Source organism: Gouania willdenowi, chromosome 6 (assembly GCF_900634775.1).
Source record: "Gouania willdenowi chromosome 6, fGouWil2.1, whole genome shotgun sequence".
NCBI lineage: Eukaryota > Metazoa > Chordata > Actinopteri > Blenniiformes > Gobiesocidae > Gouania > Gouania willdenowi.
This window is the reverse complement of record NC_041049.1, coordinates 38,185,669-38,208,309: the sequence shown is the minus strand read 5'-3', so window position 1 is coordinate 38,208,309 and position 22,641 is coordinate 38,185,669. Positions and strand designations below refer to the sequence as shown.

Genomic DNA, 22,641 nt, shown 5'->3' with positions numbered 1-22,641 from the left:
AGAAAAGTCCATTTAGCTTAACGTGGGCCCTTTAAGGTGAAAAAGTTACTGAGCTCTGCTTTAACAAGTTTGGTGTCAAAACATTCAGCTAATTTTTTTCACTTTTGCTATGTTTCAACTATTTTCTATCTTTAAACTATTTAACTTTTCCCATCCACTTTGAGCGATTTTTGCTTACTAAGCCTCCAACTTTGAAGTTCCACTGTTCAGCCATTTTTCAACCGATTTTAACCATTCAATTCTAAAATGTTCAGCTACCTTCCCTCTTTCAACTTCTATCTGTATCTTTTCTCCATCTCCAACTGTTTTTGACCTATGAAGCTTCAAGTACAGTCATCAACTCATCATTTTGCAGAGTGCAGCAGCCTTTGTCTTATTCTTCAAAAATCTGCAAACAAATTGTCATAACTTCCAAAATATTGAACACAGTCCCAATTTTCTCAAAAGTAGTAGATATATCTGCCTAGCCATTAACAATATCATATTTTTAGCCATAGCTTCAACAGTTTTTGAAATATCATGCCTGAAGTGGAACTAATCCCACAAATCTACAGGCTATTTTGTATTGAAGAATCATCAGGCCACTTGTTAAAATGTTCAAATATCCATGGTTTCTCCCATGGTCACACCTTTTGCGCTAGAAACATGAAATTTAACTCATTTGTAGCCTCAAGCCTTGTGATTCCCACAAACTGCTCAGTTTTTCAGTAGATCAGTCTAGTTGCTAATATTAAGCTATTGCTAGGTAAATGCTAATGCTAGGCTAATGCTAATGTAGGTTAATGCTATTACTAGGCTATTGCTAACATTAGTTTAATGCTATTGCTAGGTTATTGCTAACACAAGGCTATTGTTAACACTTGGCTAATGCTAATGCTAGGCTAATGCTGACGCTAGGCTAATGTTAACACTAGCGTAATGCTAATGCTAGGTTAATGTTAACGCTAGGCTAATGCTACACCTGCATCCTAACTTGCATTTTCTTCAGGAATTGCAAATATTGTGGTTAGAATTATAATTTGCCCCAACCCTGTTTTATACTTTTCCAGAACAAACAAAAAAAACCTAATCTTAAAAGAGCGTTTAGCATTAGCCATCTCTTCCGATAATAAATTCTAAAAACTGTTTTTTATTATCTGTAAATATTTGTACAATCAAACCTTGAGCAGACAATGATGTTGCGTGTTTGTAGCAGAAAATAAAATAAAAGCACTCAAAGTGTTTACTGAACTACTGAAGCTAAAGCTTCGTATTGTTAAGTGACTCAGTGGTGTTGTAATAGCGTAGCGTGCTAGCTGAGGTGCTACTTCCAGATTAATGTGTGATGTAAAGAAATGAGCTTTTAACCAGTCCTCCCAACTTCCTTCAGCTTCCATCAATTCATGATAAGAGCCTGAATACAAATCAATGAAATAACTTTAACCCCTGTTAAAGCTGTTGTAATGCTATGTGCTAATGCTAACTCTGTAACAGGAAGTTGTACACAGCCTAAAGGAATGAGTTAGAATGAGGAATCTTCTTGTAAAGAGACTTTACTTCATCTCCAACTGTACAATAAAATGTATTTGTGATGGAGTCTATCCTTTCTGATCACTCCACAGATCTTTGAACTTTGTAGAAACTGTGAGTTCTTGGTTTCGTTTGTCGTGAATCTTTGACACTGAAGTATTTGCAGGCGTTACTGCTGAGATTTGGAACGACAATGAAACAACTGCACAAACACATGATTGTAACCTGATCTTTGTTGTTGTTGTTTGTGTTGTGTTGTGTGATTGTGTACGTGCTGTTGACTTATTGTTGGTGTTTGAACAGTTGTGTTTTTCTACATCAGACATTTTAATGAATGTGAACCTTTTTTTAAACACGAGCACCTCAGAACAAAGTAAAGCTGAATAAATACACTATAGATTGTACACACACACACACACAGACGGGTTTTAGATTATCGTGGAAGTTCTATCTTCTCTTGGAATGTTACGGAAAGGTTTTGGGGTGCTCTATTTTTTTAAATTAAAGCACTTTATGTTTCATTTTGTATTTCAAATTCATTCTGTTCAACATGTTTTTGTTGTAAAATATTTTTTAAAGAAATTTCTAAATGGGAAACGTGATCAAGCTGTGCCGTTTGTAAATCAATGTATTCCTTGTCAGCTCTTTATATTGTAAACTATTTATTGAATAAAAATAAATGTTTGCTTTACTTTGTTCTTGTTGTAAAATCCTTTTTTTTTATTTGTTTAGTTTCTTTCCTTCATGCCTTCCTTTGTATCTTACTGCCTCCTGCTGGAAAGACGCTGTAGGGAGCATTACCAAACTGATAATGGAATCAATTACTAATCAATGAAAACTAAAGATCACACTCACTGGTTTAAAACTCCAAAGAATTGAACTTTCAAATGTTTTGGACTGTGTTTGTTTCCAGATCAAACTCATGTAAACATTCAAAATTCACTGAGAGTGGGACAATACACCGAGTACATGATACCATACAATATGTTTTGGACAGGGAACAAATACCAAAAAGCTTGCAGTATGAAAAATAACCATGATTTTATTTAACTTGAACTCTGGACATGGTCTTTACTGATCAATAGGAATATATAAACAAGCAAAGAAGGAATTATGATGGATGAAGATGAACGTTTATGTTGGTGTTAATGACTGACGATTGTTAAAGGAGATCAAGGCTTACGGGGCTGATGCCTAAAAAAGAGAGACCAAAATTAATAAATGAAAGCATTAAACATATTAAGTTTTATAATGTTTATTAGGGCCCGAGCCCCAAAGCACGACTGATTCTACATAGATTTTTCTTCTTTTTCTTCTACTTCTTATTTTCTAACCACCACTTTACTTGGATTTTTGAGGCACTTCCTGGGGGTGCAATTTCATGAAATTTGGCAGGACAATATAGTTTGTGAGAAAAATTTAACATGTAGTTTTTTTTATGCAATTTCAGGACTCATTAGCAATATCTAGAGTTTGTAACTTTTCACTGGTTTGAACTTGCTGAATGGCATTCAGTAGGTATATGCAGTGGACTATGACTAGCAAAAATTAAATTTTGACAAATAACCTAAATTCATTGGGAAGTCTGCAATTTTGAATTTAGCGGGCCAAATTTGGCACTTTTTCTACATTTTTTGCCAAACTACACCATCATTAATAGCAAACTCCTCCTATAGCTTTCATTTAAAATGTTGGATTTATGTTCTTGACAAGTTGGAGACAAATAGTTTTTAAAAGGTGAATTTTTACCACATTGCAAAGCCTACAGGGGGTGCTGAAGTTTAATCAATTTTAAAAGTGGAAATGTTTTAAATAATTCAGCCGAAACTCATTCAATCAAAATCCAAAGTCATGTGCAGAACAAGAAATGCGTTTCGCACGCAATTGACATAACAATTCACGTGACAAGTCTAACTTCCCCATGGTGGTCATACTACGCACTGTGTTGTCAGTTTTCAACACATGGGTGATGATCATTTGTCAGGAAGATGAGTTTTTACGGAATGCACTTCCTGCGGCACAGCGCCATTCGCCAAAAAACAGAATGTCTCACTTAGAGTAGTTAGAAATTTTTGCAAGTGACGAAACCTGTCATGTATTTTAAGGGTATACCAAAACCTCAAATTTCAAAAGATTTTTGTAATTACTTTTTAAAAATTGGCACATTCATAGTAGACGTCCCAAAATTTACAGGTTTATAGAATCCATTGAGACGCACAAAAAAGTCTCTTGAAGCCATGTTCTAAAACATGCTATTTTTAATCAAAATGAATTTTTAATCCTATTCTAGCTCCAAGAGTAATCATCATTAAGGCATGAAACTTGTGCACATCATTAAATGACTGATGTGAAGTCAATAGGTTTGGAAAGTATTTCCATATCTCACACGGTGTGGGCGTGGCAAGCCTTCACCTCTGGTTGAGATCACCATTTTAACCCATGAAACGTAATATCTTTGCTGTATGTGGTCTTATTGATCTGAAACTTCACACAAATTATCAGTTTACTACAACTAACACATGCCAACAAAAAGAACTGACTGTAAACACAGTGCCACCTACTTGTGAGCATGAGATTTTTTTCACAAAATGCAAAAAAAAAAAAAAAAAAAAAAAATCATAGGAACGTCCAAGGGGGCTGAAACCCGTCTCTCCATAATCAGCTTTCTATGGCCAACATTTCATACAGTGCAACCTATGATCTTCAAAGAAGTCCGTCACTCTAACTTTTTATAGATGTCACATGTTTGTTTTTGGCCAATAGTAACATTTAATTTTACTGCTTTATGCAGGAAACACACCATTGCACATGCTTATAGTCGCCATTAGTAGCTTACCAACAACGTTTGAATGGTCAAGATCGGACTAACGGTTGAATTTCTATGAATATTTTACTAGACCAAATTCCTCTGATCCGGTCTTCTTAAGCATGGCTAAAAAGCATTTCATCTCCTCATTGGTTTGTTCAATTGATATGTTTTAAATTTTTTTTAATTAGGTACTTATATAGCAAAGTTTAATCAAAATTTTCCCAGTGGTTATGCTACATTTTTCAAAGGTAAAGCTTGTGTGACTGATTTCTCACCCATCCACAAACTGATCCTCAGTGTCAAGTTATGCGTGCATGCACACACTGAAGACAGACAGAGAACAGGGGCACAGATGTTTAATGTCTTTTTGTGACTTCATTGTTCAATGTCACACTTGCTTTGGCAATGTAAATGTTTGTCAAACCTATAAAGATCTTGAGAAACCCTCCATAGACAACAGCTGAGCTAAGGAGAAAGAGACAAAAGGCCTCAGAAATACCTGGATGCAGGCTGTCACAGACTCTCCTCCTTTCTTCTTCTGCTTCTTGCAATAATAATTACCACAGTTTCTTCTTCTTTATTTTTATCTTCCACGATGCGCATCCCCTGAAGAACTCTGGCACGCCCCACACTTTGAAAACCCCTGTTTTAGAGCATAAGGACATTCATGGGAGACAAGATGCCCCACTCTGCAACCAGACGTCGTGCTGTACGTTAAGTTTTACTTTGAACGCGGCCGGCAGAAAGGAGTCGCGTCGTACCTCAACAGGCGTGCCGGCCCGTTATCACTGCTTGCAGTTTTATTATTATTAATAAACATTAACTGTTTCTGATTTAGTACTGCTGCTAATCTGGACTGGGTTGTACAAGTTGTTCCTTATTGTATGTTTTCAAAAATTAAGCTTTTGTGAAAAAAAAATTCAAATCCATAAATTTAGTATCTATATACTTGTTGAAAACAGCCCTGTGAGAAATTCCGAGTAAAGTTCATAGGATTAAAATTCATGGTTTGCTAATTTAAAACATGTCAATTTATTTGACAATGTCTCCTAAAAGAATTGGGAATTTGTTCAAATTCAAATGATGAGAAATCCTCCTCCAACTCTCACTGTTGCCCTGACTACTGACCACAGAAACACGTATGGTTACATGTTGGCATCTGAGAGCCAAAACTCAGATTTCAGAAAAGTGTTTATTCATTTGTCACCCATACCAATAAAAATTATCCTGCATTTTCTCTGTTAGTGTTTTCTTCCTGTTTCACAAAGGTTTAAGCAGTGCCAGACCAAGCCATGATAGCAATGATTTTTACATCCAAGTCACTGGAAGAAAAACAGGTCATATCTTTTTTTAAACACTGCGGTATCGGCATGTATCGGTGTCGGCAGATACTATGCAACTGAGTATCGGGGCCAAAAAAGGCATCAGAACAACACTAGTAGTAATCTATATTTATTACGTCTGTGTTTGGTGAGCTGTGATTGGCTGTTGACTGTGTGCTGCTAAGATGAGAACATGTTGAGTTTTAAATTAAGAGACACATTTGAAAATGTGTGTAACAAAGTTTTATTACATATGTACAACACATTTATCATGACAAGTGGGTTTGTCACAAATTTAAATTATTCAGACTTGTTAAAGATTGAATGCCGACACTGAGGTTTGAAGAACACAGCGGCCATGATGTAACACGTTGGTGCAATGCGTGAGCAGATATTAGATGGTGCATTAAATGGTCCATGATCCGTTAGATGGTCCATGACCGTTTAAATGGTCCATAATCCACTCAAACCACAGAGAATCTAAAACACATTCACATCCTGCAGCTGTGAAGCAACACGTGTCATGGTAACACAAATAAGGCACTGACAGGAAGTGGGTTTGGCACCAGTTACACCACCACACCAACACTGTCCAATCAGAGACGTCAGGCAGTGAGAACATGTCCTGGGTCCTAATACTTCTTAGTGTTATGGTCTGTTACAATAAATACTTCCTATTAGCGCCTCCTGGTGGCGGCCGGTGAGATCAAAGGTTTGGACATTAAAGGATCAAAAACATGTTCAAAGTATACAAATGTTCCTTTTACACAACCAACACTGTCATGATCATTTAAATATGTCCTGCTCTCACCGCCTCGACTCCTCCTTCTATGATGACATCATCATCATTGTTCATTGAAAAAGGCCAATCAGCTCCAGGCACTTCAGGATCAAAGGACAGTGGTTTTGCTTCAGTCCACAGGACTCAGAATCCTCCAACAGTGAAATAATAATAACAATGATTCCATCTTTAGTAGCAGAAGGAAACAGGAAGAAGGAAGAAAAAGCTTCCTCTTGGACCACAGTGAGCATACTATGTCTTCCTGCTGGTCCAGTTCGGCTCGCCTGTGGCGCTGGCGTCAGCAGGTCGCTCTGGTGGAGAGCGTGAGTCCTGAGGAGACTTCTGGGCCTGAGCGGACCGCGGGTCAAGCGGCGCCACAGCTTTGTCTGGATGGAACGGCCGAGCGTATGGATCGGGTCCCTGAGGACCTGCTGCTCTGTGGTCGGACATCCTCCTGAAGTCCTGAGGAGGAGCTTCTCTGTTCTGATGGTAGCTCGGACGGAAGTCATCAGGACGTCTTCTCTTTGAGTCCGAATGTCTTTAAAAATAAAACACACAGACTAACTCATTATTTTCAAAATAAAACATTAAGGAGAATGTGTCCACAGTCCATTTAGCGTGTTTCCCTTTGATGAAAAAATGGGAGGGGGAAATGCAAATAAATTAATGCAGTGGACGCAATGCAATTCATCAAAATCTGGAACGTTGCGGTGACTGTTTTGCACTGAAAAGTAGTATGACCCACAGGCAGGTGCAAACTCTCACACATGGCTGCAGTAAATGTTGACACAATAAACAGCAGAAATTGAAAAAAATAAAAAAAATATTTAAATAAAACAATAGTCAATATTAACAGCCACCAAAAGAAAATGCAGAGTAAAGTGTGTTTATGTGAGGGAGAGAAAAAGCTGGATTCTGGTGTGGCTGCGGCACAGAGTGTCGCTGTACACAGAGATTCATGGATTTCTGTCCGGGCGCACCTTAGCTGTGTCTTCATGTTTTGACTCAAACTGTGTCATGTTGATGGCAAGGAGCATCAGGCCAGAATCAGCTGACCAGCTGCATAATTTACGCCGTCATGACAAGATTCGGACAACGCACTATACTCAGGACAGCTCACAGACCTGCTGAATGATTCTCAGTAGATCAACTTCAAGTGCAGCAGACTGGTTTATCTGTTGCTATAATAACTCAGATCAATGAGTTATTGATCTGTCCAAAGCTGCCTGTTTTCCATGAACAGAGCAAAGTTACAGTCCTGATGGAGCAGCCACATTATATTAGGGGAAAAGTTTATTCACCACTTTTATTTGTTTATTTTATTTTCTACATTATTGAATATTTGTGCAGCAGACAGAGAAGTCCACTTGCCTCCAATTTAACTTCTTAAAATGTTATTTTGTGCTTCTGTGCACTCACCTCTCTGCATTGAACAAGCAAAATGTTCATTTAAATAGGGAGGTCTCAACCATGTCTTCACATGCACCTATTTGCTCCACATTCTTAGTGAATTCCCCACAGCAGGTGAGGAAACAGTGCCACCAGTGAATCCACCCCTAAGACGCACAGAGACTTAAGAGACAATCAGATACAAACTCATCTCAGAGTTAGTCACTAGACATGAAAGATATGAACTGTTTCTGTTTCTTTATATCCTTCATATGTGAGATACTCAGCTCCAAATTTCAATAAATGGGTGTTTATATACATACATATATTATAAGATCATATTAATCTACTTTTCATATCCAGCACAAAGTCTCAAAAACTCCATTTCATTTGATTTAAACTGTGTCGAAATGTGATCTACAATATTTGATTTATTTCATCCCTATGAAGCCTTTATGTCATAGTTTGTAACGTTTTGTTTGTCAATATTTACATCACATGAGGAAAAAAAGATAAAACTGAAACATTAGTGAAATTAGTAAAACCTAAAATGGAATTCTGATTTATGATCTACAACATATAATCTCTGATCTATAATATATATGATCTGCAATCTATAATCTCAAATCTTTAACCTCTAATCTATAATTTATAATCTCTAATCCATGATCTATAATCTATAATGTGTAATCTGTAATCTATAACCTATATTCTCCAATATATAATCTATGATCTATAAACTCTGATGTGTATAAATTATGAGAGGGTGGCTCCATCCTCACCTGTCGTAATAAGGTCTGTGGCCCCGGTGGTCGCGCTCGTTGTCGTAGGAATCATACGCTCGTTTCCTTGGAGAGTTGTTGCTACGGTAACCACCGGAGCTGCGGTACCCGTCCCCGTGAGGACGGCGCTCTCCGTAGTGGTCCTTGTAGCGGTCGTACGAGTGATGGCGCTCGCCCTGCCACGGAGGGTTGCTATTGCCAGGGTAACTGTAATTACGCTCCCTCTGCCACTCCCCCCGATCTGGATCAACAACACAACACACTTTTAATCTGGATTAACAACAATATGTTTTTAATCTGGATCAACAACAACATGTGGTGTAAACAATGTTTTTAAACTGGATTAAACTGAGCGGCGCCAACACCACGTACCATCGTTGTCAAAGTGGCGTTTGTTAGCCATGCTGTACTGTTTTCGGTGGTGGACGTGGGGGCCAGCCTGGCTGGGGTGGGAGGATTTGAAGGAGTAAACTGAGGCGGAGTCTCGACTGGACCCTGAGGGCTCAGGACGGAATGCTTTCCCTCTGCCTGAAGGATTCTCCTTCCTCTTGTGCTCCTTCTAGCGCACACGGACGCACACAAACACACACACAGGTGAGGTGTGCGTGTTATGGACCAATCACAGCAGGTCACACTAACGTATCATACACCAACCTCCTCCTCATGAGAGCGCTTCTTCTGGGCCATCTTATAGAGCTTATGGAGCTTCCTCGCACCGAACTCTGTGAACTTTGAGACGAAGATCCACAGGTTTCTGCAGAACAGGAACATCTAGTTAGCCTCAAAATAAATAAATAAACTAGTTAACAACTTAAAATACATAAAAAAACTTAAAACAAATAAACATATTAGCCTTAAAATAAATAAATTTGTTGTCCTTACTATAAATAAATAAGTTAGTTTTAAAATAAATTAACAAATAAATAAAGTAGATGGCCTTGAAATAAATAAACAAACTAGTTGCCCTGGGAAGTGTTTCATCAAAGTGTTCTTAAGAGAGCCAGGCCTACGGTTCAAACCTGGTTTACCCAAGCCCTCCGTGACCACACTGGCTTTTACCATTCCAGCAAACACTTCTCATCTTGGAGCTCTTCAGCTGAGACAAGCCAGCTGACAGTGTTTAGCTTAAGTGCATGTCTTCATAAAACCCACAAGATCGATCACAAATGTAATGATTGGAGACATGAGGGCGCATGCGCTAGAGCTTTTTTTTTTTTTTTAAACCAACTGGACATGACGTCATCTGCTACTGAGCAGTGAGAATAAAGGACAAACACTTGGCAGTACTCTCCATCCTGCTCTATGACTTGGAGACATGGCCCTTGAACAAGACTCTGGCTGCAAGAATCGATGGTTTTGATAGTAGGGCTCTCAGAACCATTGAAAACATCAAGTGGCCTCAGCGGGTCTCCAACAAAGTGCTAAGAGCCCACACGTGTCAGCCTAGAGCATGTTGCTTGGCTGCGCAGCGACGCACCCGCTGGTTTGGCCATGTTCTCTGCCTACCTCCTAACCATCCGACGAAAGCTATTCTCCAGTTTGACCCAAGGGAAACAAGTTAGAGACGGCCACGAGGCAAGCCCCGCAAACAATGGGTCGACATCATCAGACAACACGAAGTTGCCGTGGAGGACGCAGATCTGCTTGCATAGGACCGCTCGCTTTGGAAGAAACTGGTTCACCTGGTTGGCTCAATGCAAGGGGACTGGGAGACCGCTCTCACCGCAGGAGCCCTCCTTAGTTAGTTAGTTATATAAAGCACAAAACAGCAGTGTTGGGCGGTAATGTTACTTTTGACAGTAACTAGTACTCGAACGCAATATTTTTTAAAGAAATAACGCAGTTACAGTTACAATATGGTGCGTTTGTCCGTTACTGTGGGCGACCGTGGCTCAGGTGGTAGAAGGTTGTCTTCTGATCGAGAGGTTGGGGGTTCGATCCCAGTACCTGACTATGTGTCGAAGTGTCCTTGGGCAAGACACTGAACCTTAAGTTGCTCCCAGTGGTCGACTAGCGCCTTGCATGGCAGTCCTGTCCCATTGGTGTGTGAATGTGAGAGTGATTTGTAAAGCGCTTTGAGACTGCTTCAGTGTGGTGATAAAGCGCTATATAAATCAAGCCCAAGTCCATTTATTTTAGAAGGTTTTTTGTGTTTATGTTGAACATTATTGCTAGTTTCTGTACTTAAGCTGTAAGGGAACATTCTAAGGTTAAACACAACCTTTTTAATGATTCTGAAGCCACTTTAATTTTTGATCTTTGATTTTGAATAATATTTAGGTTGTTTTGTGTTATTTATTTCACAATTACTTGTAACATTTTCAGTTTCTGCTGGTCTCAAGTAAATAAACTGGCATTGAAAGAATACTTGAATGTACTGTGAAAGTACTGTGAATGTAAAGGATTAGAAACTGTAGGGTTGGATACAATAACATTTCATTTATCAGAGGCTTTTATCCAAAGCAATGATATGAAGCTGTATGGACACAAATGACCCAAAAAAAACAAAATACATTCTTTAATTCTAAGTAACTCAAAAGTTACTTTTTCCAGTAACGCATTACTTTTGGATGTAAGTAATCAAAATAGTAACTGAGTTACTTTGTGAATGAAGTAACTAGTAACGGTAACTAGTTACTTTTTTTCAGTACACTGCAAAACAGCTGCACCAAAATTAAAACTGAGCAATTTTGCAGCCTTAGCACAAGTTAATAATTGCACCTTAACATATGTAATATAAGCTGTGTGTATTCCAAGTGCACATTCTGCAGTTGTAAATAATATGCAGAGGCTGCATGTGAGCAGCGCGCACATCCCGAAAAGCGATTATTTTAGTCATTGGGAATTTAGGATTTAGTTAGTGCTCCGCCATGATTGTCCCTGAACAGCCTCTCCCTCTCTGGAGAGAGACTGTGATCACCTCATTAAAAAGTACGGTACACATTAAACACATAATAAGGCAATGATTCTTTCGTCATTTGTATCGATTTCGAAAATATTTAATAATTTTCCAAAATATTCGGTTTAATTTCCTTTTAAAATACCATATTAAAGCAGTGTTTTTTATAAAAAGTATAACAAGTCTTTTGGACTTCTTTTTCCTTTTGTAGATCTTTGTTGAGTGTTTTAAAGCATCACTAACTTATTTCTTTCAAAATGATGACATGTTTTCACGAGAGTGCATCTGCAGGTTAAGCCAAGCCTGCTGCTTAAACCTGGTCGGGAGCAGGTTTGACCCACGGACTGTGTTACTATGGTAACCAAGGTTTTTTCTCATTGATGAAACCACTGTTCCAGTTAGAACCCGGATTAATGGAGCCAGAGGAGTCTCAGGTTAAACCTGGACTTAACCCTGAGCTGAGTTTGATGAAATATCCCTCTGGTTAGTCAGAGCAGTTATCTAGGTTAGCTTAACTAGCACTAGTTAGTAGTTAACCTTACCGTCTCCAGACCTTGATATGTTCAGGGTCACTGTAGGACTTCAGACACTCAGTGATCCGGTCTCCAATCTTCAGCAGACAGGTCCGTGTGTGCTGAAGCTGCTCCTGGTCTGACAGACCTTCATCAGGTTTGTCCAACTGCTTCAGAGACTTCTTCACCGGCCTCATGCGCTCCTTACACTACACACACGCACGCAACACACACACACAAACAGTATTATAGATAGGGACGCTCACACTGCAACCATACACACAGAGAGAAACTCACAACACTGAAGGTGTCTGAGTCCAGCTCATCGTCCTCCTTTCCTTCAATAGGAACTGGGTCAGATCCAGCCGTGATGTGGACTGGACCCTGAAGCTTCTTGTTCTTCACTACTTTGGCCTACAACACAACATCAACACATTTAAGAACGTGTCGTTAATTTAAAATAAAACATGTTTCAGATTTTATTAACAATAAAAATAACTTGAAGTAAAGTTGAGGGTTTTTAGCTCTGTTTGTGAAAAAATAATTGTTCATAAAAGACTTTAAAATATACACTGCTGATGTGAGCATATCATCATCATCATTGTCGTTGTCCCTCCACTGGCCTGGGGCTCCTTTGAGGATGATTTCAAGTAAGTGGTTTTCTGTGAATGATCTGATCAGTGTATACACACTGTGAGCTTCTCTGAGGCTACAAATGTTATTGTTCACACAACCTGACCATCTCTGTTCACATTAACCCTTAGTGGACCAATCTCGTGTGGGTGGCCCAACCCCTCCCCTCCCCTCCGTATAAACGGGTGTGAAGTAGAAAATACACTAGAACAGCTAGAATGTGCATTCTTTTTGCAATAGAAAGCCAAGACGTTTGCCTTCATCTTACATTCCAAAACAACACTAGTGACGTTGTTATATAAATGCTAAGTGCAGAGCAAAACTCGCTACTCACCGCACCACTGCCGAGTAGCATCAAATGGTTGTTGTAATGTCTAGAAGCAGGTCGTGCAGTAGTGATCAAACCTCTGCACTGCTCATAAAAATTATGGGATCTCAAAAAGTAAAATAAGTAAATTGTTCAAATCTCTCCTGGAGTGTTCTCAAAAAAAAAAAACATTTTTTTTTGGATCAATTTGTTTTCTATCTTTATTTACAAAATATAATGAATGTTTTGTATTTTCCTGTTTACAATTATTTGTTAATAGTTTTACCACTTTTAACTACTGTTTGTGGTTCATTTATATGTATAACCTTTTAGCTTTGGTTGTAAGGATTCTCGGGATATACAATATTTGAAGATATTTTAATAAATGAAAAATACAAATTTAGGTTCTGGCAAACCCTTACTACTGCAGTCCTTAGATGGTTAACCCCATAACGTTGATTTGGTTTCAGGATGTTAGTTAGTGTTAAACTGGTTTACTGGTGTTCTCTCGTACCTTCTCCTTTTTAGTCTTAGTGTTCTTCTTCTCTTTGTCTCCCTCCTTCTCCTTCTTGGGAGTTCCCTGTTTCTCTTTGTTCTCTTTGTTGTCCTTCTTCTTTGGTCTCTTCTTGGTTGGAGATTTGTCCGTCCCGTCGTCCTGCTCCAGTAGAACAGAACGTTAATGCTGACCGACCACACAGTGAATAAAGAACAGATACTGGCCACGTTTACATGGGAGCTTTAATTCCTCTTTAAAGCGGAATAAAAGTTAATTCCTCTTTAACCTGACCTTGTAAACAGTTCATTCCTAATGCTAATTTAATTCTAAATTAAACTTAAATTCGAATTAAGTGGCTGGTTTGTTCCAATTTTAATCCCGAATTAGACAATTCCTCTTTCTTGTAAACACTTAACTTGGTTAAAGTCGCTTTAAGTTAATTCGGATCGTTTTGCGCTTGCGCGACTTGCGGCGATGACGCGCTGGTGACGACATAATTTAAGATGGAGGCGGCACGGACTCCAGTCAAGACTATTTATTAAGAGCCTTGAAATACATGGATATAATGAAAAGAGTGGATGGACAGAGGCATAAACATGCAGACTTTCACACAGACACACAGACTTATTAAACACACACAGACCTCGGTAAACAGAACAGGCTTCACCGGACGGCTGGCACTAGGACCCAGAGGCAGAGTAAATGCGTCCCCGTACTGCATGTACAGGCTGTAATATCACCAGTTTATCATTTCACCTGTCGTTAGTACTACTATCTTTGCCAGGGAGCAAATATTTATTCCTGGTGATTGTTTTTCAGAGTTTTACTATGATTTATTTACCGGTGATTAGTTCCTATCTCCCTTCCGCTCCGCAGTCCAAACTGAAACTGTGTGTTATTGTCCAGCTGCTGCTTCAAACTACAATCAAAATAAAACTGAAAACAGTTTTCATGTGTGGTCTTCTGTGTTACAGCCGTCAATAAAAGGTTTGTTCTGTATTTCTCCCGATAGACGCCACCTGTTCAATCAGAGCCTTCTCAACTCCCAGACCTAAAGCAGAATTATATAAACTGGTTTTCCTTGTAAACCTCAGTTTGGGAATGACTATTTCCATGTAAACACGAAGCAGAATACTTTAATTCCGAATGATTGAATTCGGAATAACTAAACATCATGTAACCGTGGTCACTGAGGTGTGAACAGCTCTCACTGTTCCCAGCTATGACTAAGAAGTTCCGCCCACACTCAGACCCACCTTTACTTCTCCCTCATCTGACAGATTGTCAGACAGACGAGGTGAGGTGAGCTCGTTGCCCTGCTCGTCCTTCAGGATCTTGTTCTCCTTCCTCACTCGAGGCTTCCTCTTCCTCACTTTGACCTGAACAAAGAGCTCAGGTGAGCTCAGAGTGAGAGCACCCGAGACATGTTGTAGGTGTTGGTTTGTATGAACGTACCTCCTCTCCTGTTTTGGAAGAGTCTGGACCTTCTTGTTCTTTCTTCAGAAGCTTGAGGAGATACTCAGCTCTTGCCTGTAGTTGTTTGGCCTGAGGTTTCTTGACAGGGTCGTCAGGAAGAATCTGTAGAAAGATCTAAGCGGTAGACCATCAAAGCTCCTCCCACAGCTCCACCCAAATCATCTGATCAATAATCACCTTCTCAGCTAGTTTAAGATCAGGGTCAGTCTTGATCAAATCCCAGTTTCCAAAGCCGTGCTCGTAGATGCCGAGGAGCAGCTGAACGTCATCCTGGAGGTCCCAGTCCACGTCAAAGTGAGCCACTTTAACCCGACAGGTGATCTTAAACCTGCAGGAGGAAGAGGCCTGAGGTTAGCTTCACTCAACAAACATCATGTGTGATGTGTTCAGGGCTCTCACTGGTTCCTCTCAGTGGGGTCAGAGGGCACAGCTTTGTGCAGAGGTTCAAACTCTTCTTCATGCTGGATGATGGACTTGGCGTTGACCTGCACGCCTGAAATCTTGATGTTGATTCCTCGTCGTTTCCCGGGACCTTTGGCTGGAATAAAGAAGCTTCAGCAGCTGCTCCTAAACCCAACATGATCAATGACTAGGTACCTTCCACTGGGTTCTCCTTCAGGTGTTCCTCATGTTCCTGTATGGCCGTCACACAGCTGGAGTGAATCAGTTCTCCAAGTCTCTTCAGATCTGCGATAGATTTGTCCACCAGCTCAGAGTCACGGGCCACCGCCTCCAACCTGGAGCCAGAAGAAACCCTCAGAGGAGGAGCTGAAAATTGTGATCCATTACCATCTTAACCCTCTGGAGTCCAGGGTATAACTACAGTAGCTATTTCTGACTACTTTTAATTTTACCTTCTAATCTCACCATAAAAACTGTTCAGCTTGCCTTGTTTGGTATCATTTTATCAACATAACTTCAACTGTAGCAATTTACTGCACGTTTTTCATTTTGACATACAGTATAAACACAATGGACTTAAAATTACACAAAAACACCAAATCCAAGTAGAATAAAATGGGTCTTTTTACTGTAAAAACCACAAGGTTTAATGAACCGATGTGATGAATGGGAATGCAAATATAAAGTGAATTATCAAAAACATATGTACAAGTTCACAAAAAAAAACAAGTTAAATGTCGTTTTTTCCCAAATCGAATACAACTTTTTACAAAACCTCACAATCAGATGCCACAAATTATTTGTGCCACTGCAATAAACAGTTCCTGTCCACTAAAAAGACAGAGGGACACATCACAGGCCTAACACTTTCCACGAATAGGAATGAGGTGTATTTTTTCTTGCAAACACTTTCATTTTGCGAGAGAAGGAAAAGAAGGTGTTTCTGCACGGAATGTGACAAAAATAATCACTAAAAGTGCAGCGGTTTTAATCTATCATAACTACTGTTCTACTTGCACTACCAAGATCATTTAAAAACTAGTATATAGTTTTGATTCTTCACTTCCAACAAAAGTTTAAATGGCTGCATCTGGCCACTCTGTTGTCTTTTGGTCATGTGACTAGGATGCGCCGGCTAAGGGTCAACAAGAAAACCAAACCTTCTGTTCATCGTTCTAACGTTTTATTCTTACCTCTCCAGTGGAGCTCCAAACTTCTTGTATGCTTTAATGAACCTGTGGAGGAGACGTAGAAATGTAAAGTGAACAGAGTTTAAAAACTGGAGCGTGAATTGTGACAAGGATCCGTTACCGGCGAATCTCTGCATCGGTGAAACCTTCCACGTTGTTCTTGCGAGCTCGGGGTCGACCTCTCTTCTTTGGCCTCTTGTCGTCGTCGCTGTCATCAGAGTCGCTGTCAGAGCCTGAGGAGCGATGCTTCAGCTTGGAGCCCACGTCACTGTCGCTGTCATTGGCCTGAGCCTGAAAAACAACAATCACACATTAGAACGATGAACATAGAAGTTTTACTGAACATTACGAGCAACAACAAAGGCCTTAGTAACAGACAGTAATCAATCAGGATGATCCAACTCCACTAACCTGCACTCATTTACAGACATGCAAACACCAAAGGAATGGAAAAAAAGTGACCAAAAAAATCCATCAAATGGCGGTCAGGGAGATCTTCCCCCATATCATTTTTTTTTATTTTAACACATAAATTAAGCAATTTTGAACACTCTGAAGAGTACAATAAGGTAAAATACACTATTTTCTTCAAGCAAAAAAACATGTATTCACGCCACTCAAGTCGTGGTTTGTGAAAAACAATAAAAAAAATATATGAAGAAGTAAAAGTACCTAACATTTGTACTTTTTTTCACTTTGTTATTTACCACCACTGCTGCTGAGCTACTGGTTTTATAGTCATTTTAACAGTTTCTATGATTTGCCTTGTTCTCTTCTGGTCTGGACAAGCCTCTCAGGGCAGCTTTCTTTGTTGATCAATATGCCTTTAACCAGCCATTCTTTCTTTCTCCACTGCTTTTGCTTTATTCTCAGCTGCACTGCACTTTCATCATGGGGCGAAATAACTGGCAAACATTAACAGGACTTACTCCTGATGACATTATTCCAGATGATTAGACAAAAATAAATAGACAAGAAGCATCAGTTATTTCACCACTAAGGGCCAGAATATTAGAAGCTATCAAGTTATCATGAACCTACGACGTTTCACACTCTACCATCCCTGGCATTGATGGTCTCGTCCACAACATCAACACAACTTGTTCCCACAGATCTTCTGTAGCACTGATGAGATGTTGTTGTTGTGAATGAAAACGCTGGAAATGTTTCCAGGGACCATTCCAACTCTACCCTAAACACTGACTGTCTGACTAAAAATTACCAACTCATCACTCACTCTTAAACACAGGGCCACCAGTTCCTGTAACTTTGATGTGAGTGTGAAGCTCCACCCATTTCTGGTGAACAAATAGAAAGGGAGGGGCTGAGCAGCTTTAATCAGCTTCACCTGCTCAGAGTGTTTGAAGATCTCATCAGTGCTACAGAAAATCTGTGGGAACAAATAACACTATTGATGGCAGGGATTGTAGATTCTGAAACATCTTAGGTTCATCAGAACTTGAGCAATATACTGCCCCCTAGTAATGAAAATACTGATTGATTTTTGTGTAATCATTACGGTCTGGAATTGATTTCATCAGAATCATTTAAATTAAGTTGATCAAAACTGAATCAGTAAACCTGCTCAGAAACCATTGATCCCTGAGTAACATTAATGTGGCTCTCATACATCTTTATATGACATATTACAAATTAAATTGGAGCTTACACATGGTTTATATTTACACTTTGATTTTAGGTAATTATGGTTATCTTCTTTTTCATTTATTAGTCTTCCCCACAGGATAAAAACTAATATTTTTTGAAAAAAATTGATAAAATATTTATTTAAAAAAAAATTGTCATTGTGTAATCTTATTGTGAAAAACACAACATTTAGAAAAAAGCCCTACTTTTATTCCTAAAATCAAAACTATCTTTCCAACAGTAAACTACATCGCATGGATGATTACATTCTCCCTAATGTAATTAAATGACTCAAGTGCTTTATTTTGAAATGAACTTTGATGTAACCAGAGAATGGAAGTGCATCATGTCACTATCATGATTATAGATCACAACACAATCAAACCTGTAGGACTTTATTCAACATGTGTGCTGAGGAGTTTTAACTCTGCAGAGAAAAGCCTCTCCATGCTGAACCAACATGTGTATAACACTAAATTCTCCAGTTTAATTTGAAATGTACGTAGTAAAATCCTCAGCTTTGATAGAGCTGCTTCACAAATAAATCCTGTTTGGAAACTAGTGATAAAAACACAAACCAAATGTTTTAAAAAGATTAAACAGATGTTTGCAGCAGCCCGTGGTGGTGTCACTGACAGCTGTGACAGGTTGTATGGTGACAATCTGCCATGTTTAAAGCGTTATTTTCCTCCTTACCTTTTTGTTTGAACTTCTACTCCTAGGTAGCATGAAGATGTCCTCCATCTCCCGCTGCTTCTCCTCCTCCTCGATTTTGCGGCGCTGCTCCTCAGGAATTATGTCGTCCCATTCTCGTGAAGGTTTCTCCTCGAACTCTGGAGCTGTCTCCTCCATGCTGGAGAAGTTGGCCACCTGCACAGAGAGCAGCAGAGAAGGTCATGGTTTGAGAATGAAGCACCAACGTTGGAACCTGAGCTCCTTTCAGAACCTTAAACTGGGACAGCAGCTCATCAGTGGCACTGGAACCTTGGTCACTTTCTCTGGTTTCTGCCAGCCTCAGGATCTCATCAATGTCCATCTCCTGCACAACCAGGAAACATACAGGGCTTCAGTTTACAAACATGTTGTAAGAACAGTTCACAGGTGGACATACCTGAGGCTCTGACTCCTCCCCCTCTGCCTCTTTGAAGAGCTCCTCAGCACCAAACTTGAGGATTGCAGACAGTTCTTCTTTGTTGAAGGGATTTGAACTGTTGAAGTGGACACAACAGTGTGAGTTCTGCATCCTAACATGTGAACCAATAGTGGTGATGATTTCACTTATTGATCCTATCATGTGAACCAATTAGATTTGGCCATCGTTTGGATTTTACCAATTCCGATTCTCAATTACGATTGAAGTTCTAAATGATTCTCGATTCCGATTCTTTGAGTTGTGCAGGTCAACAGGTCACAGATTTCGCAGGAGAATTTTTCCATTTGAAAAAGCCTTTACACAGGTCATTTTTATTAATTAACTTAGTTGATACAGTTTAGTTTGGTTGCTGTAATGTAACTAGGGTATTCAATTACAAAGGTCCCAAGCTGTATATATGGGCCGCATTCCAGTAATTTAGCAATTTTCTATGAAAAATCCACACAAAGACCGCAGCGTAACATAGGCTGCATTCTATTGGCTGATGAGGGTGCATTCAAACGACTCGGCCAATCAGAACAGGCAGGTAGGCGGGCTGCTGTACACACAATAGGTTTAACAGAGATTTCCGTGTTTCAACTGATGAGTTTCCTTCTCCACATAAACTCATCTCCTCACTGCCCTGCATCTGCATCAGTCCATTTACAGGTTTTTATGGTCAGTTTTTACTGGATCCAGAGTGATACACCGCTCCCTCTGTTCTTCTTTCCGTGAACTACCGCGGAGCGTTCACGCCGAGTTCGGACTCTTCAGTCAGAATACGGACGCGACCGCTTCTGAACAAACTAAACGTGGTGATTTTGCTGTTAATCGTTTCCGTTTATCCGGTCTATATTGCGCTACTTTTACAGTAGACGGAGCGGAGATCAAAACAGCCTGGATAGTGTATCTCCGCTCCGTCTCCGTTTGTTCATCCTTCTTATGTAAGCTTCTCCGGACATCGCCCAGCGCTGGTCGGGTTGCCCATCCGCTCGACACCACCAGAGCATGGGGGGAGCGCCACCGATGTGGCAAGGCGGGCCGAGTGGCAGGGAGAGGAGGGCGGCGCAAGCCCAGCCTCGCCTCGCACCCCAGCCTGATCTACCCGGCCCTCAGAGCACCAATCACTCCTGAACAAGACTAACACGGTGATTAAACAACTTTAAGCAGTTTGTTTCCTTCTATTACAAACTGGCTGACTTTTACTTTATTACTTTATACAGGCTGCTCTGCAGCGCTCTCTCTCTCTCTCTCTGACAACATTTCTCCATGTCTGATTCAATGGGTGCGCAAACTATTTAATGTAAACAGTTTCATTGGTCTAATGTGACGTAGAGATATTTTTTGACATCATGAAGCATGAAAACTGGAAAAATCCACAAATTAGCTGCGTTACTGTTTAAGCCGCATGGTTCAAAGCGTGGGAAAAAAGTAGTGGCTTAAAAACCGGAAATTACGGTAGTGCGGGCATTTAGGAACGGAAAAAAAATTATCAAAATTCAAACATCTTCATAACGGTTCCGGAATCGGACGCTATGAACCAGTTCCTATTTGGAACCGGATCTTGGTACCCAACCCTAAAACCAAGGGTGGTGATGATCTCACTTATTGTTGCTGGAGCTACTGTCGAGGACAGTTCGACCCGTGGTGTCCATCCTCTGGATGACCAGATGGTCCAGGACCATCTTCTTCTTGGCTCTCTCGATGATTTCCTCCTCCACCGTACCCTTGGTGACCAATCGGTAGATGTTTACCTGTGGAACACGAGCGCAGACGCTTCCTGTGAGACAAATGTGTGTGGGAGGAACTCAAACCTTTGGTTACATCACCTGCTTCTTCTGGCCAATCCTGTGAGCTCGTGCCTGAGCCTGCAGGTCATTCTGAGGGTTCCAGTCAGAGTCGAAGATAACCACAGTGTCTGCAGAGGCCAGGTTAATGCCCAGACCTCCAGCTCTTGTTGACAACAAGAAGCAAAAGTCCTGGAAGAAAAGGTCTGTTAGAAGTCTTCCACAAAGAGAATTAAATACTGTTTTGATTACAGTTTCTTTACAAAAAACATGAATATAATATTAATTATTTAAAATTAAAATACTATCATATAATAATTACATAATCATTGATCATTATTATACGATATAAAATATAAGACTATTAGTGGATCAATGACGTGAGTCCTTAATATTCTGTCCAACTGCATTTCATTTAGTTAAAAAAAGTTTAAATGCATAAAAAGATTCCATATATGTAGTAACTTAGTATATATGCGTTCACTTTGATCTCTTTTTATTTAAATGTTACTTACTAAATGACTAATCTGTAATTTATTCTGTTATTCAGTGTCCAAAAATCTTTAAAATGACTCTAAATCAATTCAAATTTATTTTACATTATATATATATAGTATTTATTATATTTATGTATTTCATTTATTATATATCTATAACTTATATATTTATTTAGACACATTTAAATGTATTAAAAAGTTTTTGTTTAGACTTTTTCATGTTATTAATTTAATTAAAATCTTTAAAATAACTAAATCTCTTAAAATTTATTTCCTGGTCTATTTTAGTTCTATTATAGTCCTATACAAGTTTTATAAGTATTTCTATTTTTATTTCCATCATAATATTCACGCAAACCTTGCTTGATGATGAATTTTGATGAAATATCATGCAGTGAAACACTTAGATGTCATTGATCCAGGTACAAACATTCCTACGTCATTACAGCTTTGAATAGTCTTTCAAATTCAATTCAGTACAAAAAAGTATTTATAAATAAATGACAACACAACAGAAACTGAGGCGTAAATCATTTGATTTGAGATGAATTGATTTGTTGATTTGTTGAACGTACCTCTGAACCTTCTGCATTAAAGTGATCCAGTGCCTGCTTCCTGATCTCTCCCTTTATGGAGCCGTCCAGACGCTGAGGAGAAAGAGGAGATGGTTAAACCTAAGAAGAACTCCCACGCTGCTCTAAAATGACTTTGGTGTCTCCCTGCCTCACACACCTCAACACCATATCTGTAAAGTTCAATCTAATGCACAAACAAACTGGATGAGCACAAAGCAGGCCAAACCAGGGACTCATATAACTCAGACTGGATGGGAGCTGAAAATAGCAGGTGGGTATAAATAAAGGCACAGATTTTTCACCTGGCACTCTGTGTGTGTGTGTGTCATTGGATCCTGCTCTGAGGCTAACCAGGTCACTGCTGCTGCTCTCCCTGAAAGATCTTTGCTGTAAACATCAACAAACACTCTCCACAGAAACACTGGGGCTATAAAGTAAAAGTAGGAACCTCTTCTGGTGATCTTAGGACTAAGACATTTTATAAAACTATTCTAAA

The 22,641-nt window shown here is 39.5% G+C and overlaps 1 protein-coding gene across 3 annotated transcripts in view; it reads right to left on the bottom strand.

Annotated features, from left to right (window-relative positions):
- Nucleotides 1–5,860: 5,860 nt before the first annotated feature.
- Nucleotides 5,861–22,641, bottom strand: part of chd2 (chromodomain helicase DNA binding protein 2) — a 52,300-nt gene continuing 35,519 nt past the window's right edge. For 2 of the 3 annotated variants that reach the window (XM_028451774.1, XM_028451776.1), the window contains 20 exons: nucleotides 22,146–22,217; nucleotides 21,116–21,265; nucleotides 20,892–21,040; nucleotides 19,266–19,362; nucleotides 19,101–19,193; nucleotides 18,851–19,024; nucleotides 16,629–16,798; nucleotides 16,511–16,552; nucleotides 15,513–15,652; nucleotides 15,315–15,453; nucleotides 15,093–15,243; nucleotides 14,895–15,017; nucleotides 14,696–14,818; nucleotides 13,458–13,598; nucleotides 12,301–12,417; nucleotides 12,034–12,212; nucleotides 9,247–9,346; nucleotides 8,965–9,151; nucleotides 8,593–8,833; nucleotides 5,861–6,959 (listed from right to left, as the gene is read on the bottom strand). In XM_028451774.1, the coding sequence (XP_028307575.1) occupies nucleotides 6,674–6,959; nucleotides 8,593–8,833; nucleotides 8,965–9,151; nucleotides 9,247–9,346; nucleotides 12,034–12,212; nucleotides 12,301–12,417; nucleotides 13,458–13,598; nucleotides 14,696–14,818; nucleotides 14,895–15,017; nucleotides 15,093–15,243; nucleotides 15,315–15,453; nucleotides 15,513–15,652; nucleotides 16,511–16,552; nucleotides 16,629–16,798; nucleotides 18,851–19,024; nucleotides 19,101–19,193; nucleotides 19,266–19,362; nucleotides 20,892–21,040; nucleotides 21,116–21,265; nucleotides 22,146–22,217 (2,874 nt within the window). In that variant the 3' untranslated portion in view covers nucleotides 5,861–6,673. The remainder of the gene's footprint in view (nucleotides 6,960–8,592; nucleotides 8,834–8,964; nucleotides 9,152–9,246; nucleotides 9,347–12,033; nucleotides 12,213–12,300; nucleotides 12,418–13,457; nucleotides 13,599–14,695; nucleotides 14,819–14,894; nucleotides 15,018–15,092; nucleotides 15,244–15,314; nucleotides 15,454–15,512; nucleotides 15,653–16,510; nucleotides 16,553–16,628; nucleotides 16,799–18,850; nucleotides 19,025–19,100; nucleotides 19,194–19,265; nucleotides 19,363–20,891; nucleotides 21,041–21,115; nucleotides 21,266–22,145; nucleotides 22,218–22,641) is intronic. The other variant, XM_028451775.1, reaches the window with a different exon arrangement.